At 44.3% G+C, this 8,607-nt stretch overlaps 1 protein-coding gene across 1 annotated transcript; it reads right to left on the reverse strand.

Moving 5' to 3' along the window:
• Positions 1-1,196: 1,196 nt before the first annotated feature.
• LMO2 (LIM domain only 2 (rhombotin-like 1)) lies at positions 1,197-8,597 on the reverse strand. Its single transcript, XM_010007448.1, has 3 exons — positions 8,075-8,597; positions 4,761-4,986; positions 1,197-1,836 (listed from the first exon to the last, which is right to left on the reverse strand). The coding sequence occupies exons 1-3, from the start codon at positions 8,595-8,597 to the stop codon at positions 1,617-1,619; spliced, it is 969 nt and encodes a 322-aa protein (XP_010005750.1). The 3' UTR covers positions 1,197-1,616.
• Between the last annotated feature and the right edge of the window lie 10 nt (positions 8,598-8,607).

Genomic DNA, 8,607 nt, shown 5'->3' on the forward strand with positions numbered 1-8,607 from the left:
TTGTCTCTGTGGGAGTAACATACCAAATGTCCACTGCTGGCTGACCAGAGTACTTCTCATGTTCTTAATGTTGCTACAGTGCTGAGAAAATTACTTCTCCTTAAACAGCAAGTGACAACAGTCAGTGTAGGAAAGGCTCAGACCTTAATTCTTCCTAAATACCATCAAGTATTGATTTGCTCTAGTGATATTATACTCGATTCAATGATCCAGAGCAAAATCGGGATGAGCTACTGTTCTAGGAGACCCTAATCTTACATGATCTGATCTCCTCTGAGATCAGATAGGCTCTATCTTTGTTGCCAAGTAGCACCCAGATGTATTTCTCTGTGGGTCACCAGCCTTAAAACCTCCTCATAAACACCAAAGAACATCAGTGTCACACAACGCTATCTAATTATTTGTCCTACAACAATATCTGATTTTTCCTTAGCATGAAGAACTAAGAACTCTAGAAGGCTTCTTGAGACCTCAGTGTTCTCACACTACTGCTTTGAATCTCAACCTGAAGTGAACCCAGTAGGCAGCAGCTGTAGACCAAGTGTAGAAACAAAAAGATAAAATACAAAATACAAACAAAAAGTAAAAAAAAAAGAAGTAACAACACTCAAATCTTCTGTTATTTTTATTAAAGCTGCAGAGTTTTACTACACACAACAAATATTTTATTGATATAATCTAAGTTAATAAAATAGTTGAACAACTCTTTAAATTTATATTTGTATAGAAATGATCTGTGGAACATCTCACCCTTAAACAGCAGTGCCTGAAAATGAGAATTCAGGAGGATTTTTTTAAAGAAAAGTTTGGGACTAGAGGATGCACTGTTCATTCTCAAAGAAAAAAAAAAAATCCATGCAAAAATAACTCCCACCCTCTTCCCACCTTTTTTCCTACCCAGAGTGTAAGGCCCTTCAGAATGACCATGTGATGGCCCTTTTCTTCCAGTATTCCTCCTCATGTCTACGTCGGGAGCTGTTGTCTAAACTCAGTAACTAAAGCAGGATTTTTTTAAAGAAAAGTTTGGGACTAGAGGATGCACTGTTCATTCTCAAAGAAAAAAAAAAAATCCATGCAAAAATAACTCCCACCCTCTTCCCACCTTTTTTCCTACCCAGAGTGTAAGGCCCTTCAGAATGACCATGTGATGGCCCTTTTCTTCCAGTATTCCTCCTCATGTCTACGTCGGGAGCTGTTGTCTAAACTCAGTAACTAAAACAAGACAAAAAGCAAATTCAATTGCACAATCCTAGTCTGCAGGTGACAAAGTCATCACATCTCTTTACAGAAGTCCCTATGTTGTTGATTTTTTTCCAGTTGGGAGAACGTGTCATCCCCTTGGGTTTGTTCCCCAGCTCTCGCCTACGTGGCGGACGTCAGTTATTGTCCATACACCTTTGTTAAGAGAAGTCAGCCTATCTACTAGTGCTTCCATCTCCCTTCTTCACCTAGGTGTAGTTTAGATTCTACATAGCACTGCCTGAAAAGGGCTGACTCCGTGGTGTTTTCCCCCCATTTAGCCAAAGCCCAAAGCTCCAGTGATGGTCTCCTCACTGCACCTACGCAGCGGTGTCACCCATGAGATGTCTTTTGTAGACCACGGAGTCATGTCTTTGCTAGATCATTCCATTTAACTTAGTCCACTCGTAGATGTCCTGTTCACACACTATGTCTGAGTTGATGAGGAGGTATCTGTCCCCAACACAGAAATGTTTCTGGCAAGCAGCACATTTGAAGCATTCGAGGTGATACACTTTGTCCTTCACCCTCATGGTCATCTCGTAAGCCCGGATTCGCTTGTCGCAGGAGGCACAAAGGCCATCTTGGCCAAAGAGCCTGAAACAACAACAGCAGAGATGTAAGCAAAGTTCCTCTGCTGGGGACATGGGAAAAACCAAATCAACACAAGAACACAACATCAGGGCCTCGATCCCTCAGTCACAGCATTGCCAGGTTACACAGAGCTCACCTGGAAAGCTGCCGAGCAGAACTCTAAACTTTGCAATACCAGAAATTGAAGTAAGAAGTCCAAGGTCCTCAACTATTTTCAATATAATTGACTTATCTGATCAACAACCTTAGTGAGCAGCTTCAGGATGAGTAAAGGTTCCCCAGACCACAGCATAAAGTTGTGCTGTACTAATAATCCCACTGCTGTGACCACTGGAAACAACCTTTCCACTGGTGAATTTTGCCTGTCTTCAGCTGTTAGTCTTGTAGTTCACAGAAAGGAGTTAACACAAGCCATGGTCTCCCCTGTCTCTTGTTGTTGCTTCCACATTGGAGATTCTTTCCAACTCAAACATCCATGAAATCACTCCTGGTGGGTTTCAGATGGATACATGCTAAGACCTTCTAGATGCTTCTGCTAGCCCAAGCAATTTTATGACCTGGATTGCTCTGTAATACGACCTGGACTTCTCTTTAATCCAAACTGACAAACCCTGCTGAGCTCACGATGGTGTTGTCTACAAACTAGACATCTATTTCTTGTACAAAGTAGACATCTATTGAGTTGACTTCTAAGTTTTCATATTAATTCTGGAAAGAGTTTTTCTACCTCCTACACATCTCTTAGCTGTGCTGTGCCTGCTTCCTGGCATCTTCTGAACTGCAAAAAACATCCACTAAATTGAGGTCTTTAAGGTGAAAATACACCGTTTCTTTCATCTACCAGGAGATGTCAGTGTTCACTTCTGCCCAACGAAAGTAATGCTAAGGTTACACAAAGGTTGCCAATTTATTCATTAATAAGGGAAGATATTCTATTTTGTATTATTACACAAATAAAAACGTTGATTAATCCACTGCAAGAAACTGCATTTTAAGATGAAAAGTATTTGGAAAGTATAACTAACACTGGATCACTGCTGGGTGTTATGTATGCAGAGTGGCCCCATTAGCAAAAATCAGTCCCTAGTTTCTGCTTAGCAAAATTCCCACCAGTAATTAGGAACTCCACTGATATTTTGATTTAGTTTTTATTAGCCTAGCAGAAAAAATATCAAATTGTGGCACCACAGACCTCCTGACATGTTAGGGATGCACTGGAAGAAATGGTACCCAAGCAGTACTGCACAGGTTAATGCACTTTAATTGTAATTAAAAATGTAAAAGTCCTTTGTTATCAATTTTTTGTGGAATATCTTAATCTTAATTTAATCCTTCTACTTACAAATTTTGGCAAAACAGGCCAGCAGATGTATGAAAAAAAGTTTGTCATGGGGGTAACTGCAGGGTCTGACTGAGCAAAAGGGGTAAATTCTTGTCTATTCAAAACATTAAAAATCTACTGGGTCCCACTCAGTGCAGTCCAACCCCCCTGTGCTGGCTGAGGCTTTGCAGTCAGTGTACAGGACATTGCCTCTTTCTGCTGGAAGTGTCCCAGAGAACTTTACCAGGGATGCAGAAAAAGACAGGGATCAATGGGTGGATACAAAAGGCAGGGAGTGCAGCCCCAGGCAGGTACAGCAGCTCTGCTGGCTTCTGGGATGGAGCATCTCTGCCAGACCCCATGGATCTGCATCAGGAAAATGAATTGAGTGTAGTTACCTTGGATACTGTGTCCTGAAATGAGAGAACTAAATGATCCCTCATCAGTCACTGATCTTGGCACCTGGTTTCAAACACCTTCCAGCTCCAAGGCAATGCTTGGAGAAGCACAGAACTTCTTAAAACCATTCAGGGGAACCAGTTCATTGGCAGCTCAGGGGGATCTTGCTGAAATTCATCACCTTTTTTCCCATTTCCACTTGCCAGAATCCCACGCTGACACTGCTTAGCCCAGAGCTATCAGGTAATGTCTGTGCACACCAATGAACACCAACAACCCCAAAGTCCTGGGAGGTCTTACTATATCCTTCACAATCTCAAGTAATTCCTTTTTTGCACAAAAACATGTAGCAACACTTTCATTTTCATTTAAAATGCCTTTTTCTTTTCCAAAAAGAATTTTCACATTTAACCTATAAACAATTCTAAGTGACCTAATCAACACAAACAGCCTTTGGATTTATCTATAACTGAGGAACCCCAGCAGAACCATGACATGTGAACCCCACAAAATATATGAGCCCATATTGTGGCTCATTTATGGTATGGGCCACCTTCTTATTTTTGGAGAACAAGTCTTATGAGGAGTGGCTGAGGGAACTGGGATTGTTTAGTCTGGAAAAAAAGGAAGCTGAGGGGAGACCTTCTTGTTCTCTACAACCTCCTAAAAGGAGGCTGAAGGGAGATGGTGGTTTGTCTCTTCTCCCTAGTTAAAAGCAACAGTAGAAGAGGAAATGGCCTCAAGTTGCACCAGGGAAGGTCTATACTGGATATCAGAAGAAACTTTTTCACTGAAAGGGTTGTCAGGCCCTGGCACAGGTTGCTTAGGGAGGTGTTTGAATCACCATCCCTGGAAGTGTTTAAAAGCCATGTAAATGTGGTGCTGAGGGACATGGGTTAAGCATTGGACTTGGTAGAGTTGGGTTAATGGTTGGACTCGATGATCTTAGAGGTCTTTTCCAAGCAGAACCATTCTGTGACTGAGAGAGGTTGATTCTCTCAGGGAATGAGGGAGAATGATTCCATGAACCTGAGCTAGCAAACAGTGCAGGCCTACAACTGCAGCTACTGCTGGGCTTTGGGCTGCAGAGCAATCAGAAAGGAATGCTTGCTGGCTCTCTGCTCACTGCCTCTGCTAATTAAAGGACTAAGTAAAGCTGAAGTGTCGGCAAGAAGGGGAGCGAGGGCAGAACGAGTGCGTCGCGTACCTGAGATAGTCCCTCCTGCAGAGCTTCCTGCCCAGCTTGTAGTACAAGCGCCTTCCCACCTCCCCCAGCCGGCAGCCGCAGAGGTCGCAGCTGAGACAGTCCTCATGCCAGTACTGGTCGATGGCCTTCAGGAAGTAGCGGTCCCCGATGTTCTGCTGGCACCCGCCGCATGTCAGCAGCGAGGGGGGGATCTGCAGGACCTCATCCACCGGCTCCCTGAAGGAATGAAAGAATCATTGGAGAAGGAGCGTGAGCTCTGAAAGCAGCCAAACGAGGAGGAGGAAAAACGAAGCACGAGGCTGGGCAAGTTAGAACAGGGACTACATCCTCATCTATTTATTTTAACCAGCAGATTGAAAGTGATTGATCCTTCTAAGGTCAGGAGCAGGACTTCACTCTTCCTTTGCTTTAAAAAAAAAGGAGTTAAGGGTATCTCAAAAATTGGCAACTTTTCGTTATTAGTATTTTTTCTTCAAAGAACAGTGCATAAACAAGCCAATCTCTGCATCACCCCTGTGTATTCACTACTGTAAAGGTATTACACCTTTGCTAGGATGTTGGCATCTACCTGTGGAGATACATCATTTTTCTTCTACTGCTCAGCAAGTGAACTGCTCAGTCATGTGTCTCAGCCCATGCAGTTCTTTTATAAGAACCTTTCCCATAACATGATTCCTAGAATTAAAGACTGTGCTTCTTCAAAAAGACAATCAAAAAGCTGCTGGGATTCACCATTTCACAGAAAGGCTGGTTATGTCTGTGCAGACTGACAGATGCCAACAACCTCTAGTCCTACAACTTCTTACTATATGCTTCACAATTTCAATTAAGTCTCTTTTGTCCACAACACACAGCAATGCTTTCATTTCCCTTTAAAAATGCACTTCTTTTTTCCCAACAAGATTTTGAAGATTTACCTATAAACAACTTGAAGTGACCTAGTCAACACAGACAACCTCTACACTTATGTATAACTTACCAAATAACCCCAGCAGTACCATAAAGCATCTGTGCAGGAACCCCAAAATATATGAGCCCATCTTGTAGACCTGAGCTTGCAAGCACTGGCTGCAGTGCCACTGGGAAGCAAAGGGAATTCCTAGCTCACCAAGGGCCAAATGACCAGAAAAGGCACCTGAGGGATTTTACATGCAGCCAATTTTCCATTGGGAAATGTAAATTTGAAGACAAAGTCAGGAGGTGTCATGTCCCTGAACAGCATGAAATGAATAAATACAACAGATGAGACTGCTGCCCAGCTGGTTTAAGTTGGGATTATTTTGTTGTTGTTGTTTGTTGTTTTGTCTTTTTTTTTCTATTCTACCTCATTAACTAGAGGACTTCTTTTTTTTCCTGCAGCTAAGGACATGAACCCCCTGGGATGGGTCTGCACCAACATAGCTCAAACCATTATTTGGGATTTAAACATCCCTGCATGAAAAGAGGCACAAATTTATTTATTGTGATTATTAGCACTGACTATCCATGCATGGGTATTTTTTCCCCCTTTTTAAAAAGCTCTGCAATCTAGGATGGTTCTGGTAATAACTGGGGATAAAGGAAGAATTTTCTTCAAAGCTGCTTTATTAAGGAATTATTTTCTTTGCCTCTTTGTGGAGTTATATAAGTTCTGACCAAAAAAACCCAAACAACCAACCCACCAAATAAAAAGAAACCCAGCACAATTTAAAAGGAAGTTGCCTGAGCTCAGTTCGGGGAGGTTTGCCATGACCTGGTGCTGCCATCAACTCCAGGGAAGTTCATAAAAGACCATTGAATCAATCCTTTAAGCACTTGCTTAATTTGAAATGTGTGGCTACCAACACGTGTGTGGCTACCAATGTGTGGTGGCACATTTATGCTTTGCTGGATGATGACTGAGGTGGTCAATATCTGGTAGAGTGGAGCCCCAGATTTTTTCATATGTTATTGGGCTATCACTGTAGCACAAAATCCCTCAGAGCTTTGTTTCTGTCATGGTTCTTAGGCTGGTGGAGGCAGAGGAGACCTGCACTGCTAGAGAAGGATCAGGCTGTTCCCAGTTTCTAGCAAGCAACAGGAAAAATTGTATTACTACTGCTTATTTACTAGGTCAGCAGTTTTCTGGGCAAAAAAATCCTTTCTTCAGCAAGAAGAAATGACCACTGGACAAGAACTGTGCTGAGAAACTGATCCTGCAGTTTTCATTTAGGCAAGCTGAGCCCTGGGATATTATCTGATTATATTCTGTTCTGGTTTTCACTCTTCTCAGATTCAACTGCTGTGCCCTAAAAGTTGTGCTAAGATCTCTCACCTATCAGCTCCCTGTCCTGTGAGCTTTCATTAAAATCACAAGGAACTCAGGGTGTGATTAGGCCTTAATTTCTCAAAGTTTATTCTTTTGGGCCCCACGCTGCCTTTCCTAACACATGGGCTCTGCTCTGACAAGTTCTGAGACCCTTCCAACGGATGGAAATACACATTATTATCCTTTATTACCCCTTATTTGAAACTTCAGGTGCAGCCCAACATATTCCATCTTATGGGTGTGCAGGAATCCCAAGCCAGGTCTCTCTGAAAGCCCTGAACTCCGGAACAGCCTGGCGGATGTTTATGCAGAACAGAACTGCTGGTTTATGCATTAGCTTTTTGATGTCCATAAATTTCTAAGCCAGCACTTAAGTCACTCAAACACAAGGTAGGTAAATAAAGATTACTAACATTTTGTACTTGAAACCTGGAGATCATATGCCTAAGAGACTGGATGATCATTTCTAAAAGAACAGAATAAAATAAGAGGAAATGTAACATATAAAACATGGGACGTGACATGGAATGAATTGATTTAATCCCCTAAAGAAACAGGTCCCATGTGTTCTCTCTGGGCTCCAAGAGATGGCATTTTTGGTATCTCACAGGAAACAAGTCACGAATGACTCAAGTTTATTAAGAGTTTGAAGCGTTATCTGAAAATGGAATTTTTAGAATATTTTTTATCTCCTCTTATCATGATTCCAGAGGAGTAGAACTGCAGTTGTTAGCATGTACGGGGCTGAAATGACTCTGTTTTGCTGCCCGTGGCTCTTGGCAGCAGGCTGCCAGCACGGAGGGCTGAGGAGCAGAGCTCAAAAGCTGGGATCAGGACACGACAGCTGGTCCCTTCCCCGAGTGAGAAACCCAGGGAGGGAAATTCTCACCTTCTACAACCCGTCCATCAAGTCTTTATCCGTGCCCTTTGCAGGACACCCTGCCCCCACCAAAGCAGTTTTTACAAGCCCTTGAAAGTTGCATTATGAAAATGTGGAAGTTGGGCACCCGCAGATAACAGCCCTGACCTTTCACTACGATGGGCTGCAGCGAGTCGGGCAGATCAAGGATGGGGCAGAGATGGTCCCTCGGAATGAAAAACCCCTTCAGCCTTGGGAAGCGGGATGCTCTCCCGAACCCCGAACCCCTCCCAGCACCACCGGGTGGGATGAGCGGGTGGAAAACGCCCTGCCCGGGGAGCTGGGGGCTGTTTTGCCGCCTCGCTGTCCCCGGAGGCTGCTCCCGGCTGGTCTTTCCCACAACTTGGGGAGCTCTCATCAACCTACAGCGCCCACCAACATCCCCCCCGGGGGGGGCGGGGCCGCCGCCCGCAGCAGGGGAGGCAGAAGGGGCTGGGGCAGCCCGGGCGCCGGTGAGTGGTGCCCGCTGCTCCCGGTGCTCGGTGCCCACTGCCCTCGGTGCCCCCTGCTCCCGGTGCTCGGTGCCCATTGCCCTCGGTGCCCTCTGCTCCCGGTGCTCGGTGCCCCCTGCTCCCGGTGCTCGGTGCCCACTGCCCTCGGTGCCCCCTGGACCCGGAGCGCGGTGCCCCATGCATGCCGTG

The sequence above is a fragment of the Chaetura pelagica genome, unplaced genomic scaffold, assembly GCF_000747805.2.
Source record: "Chaetura pelagica isolate M959 unplaced genomic scaffold, ChaPel_1.0 scaffold401, whole genome shotgun sequence".
Taxonomy (NCBI): Eukaryota; Metazoa; Chordata; class Aves; order Apodiformes; family Apodidae; genus Chaetura; species Chaetura pelagica.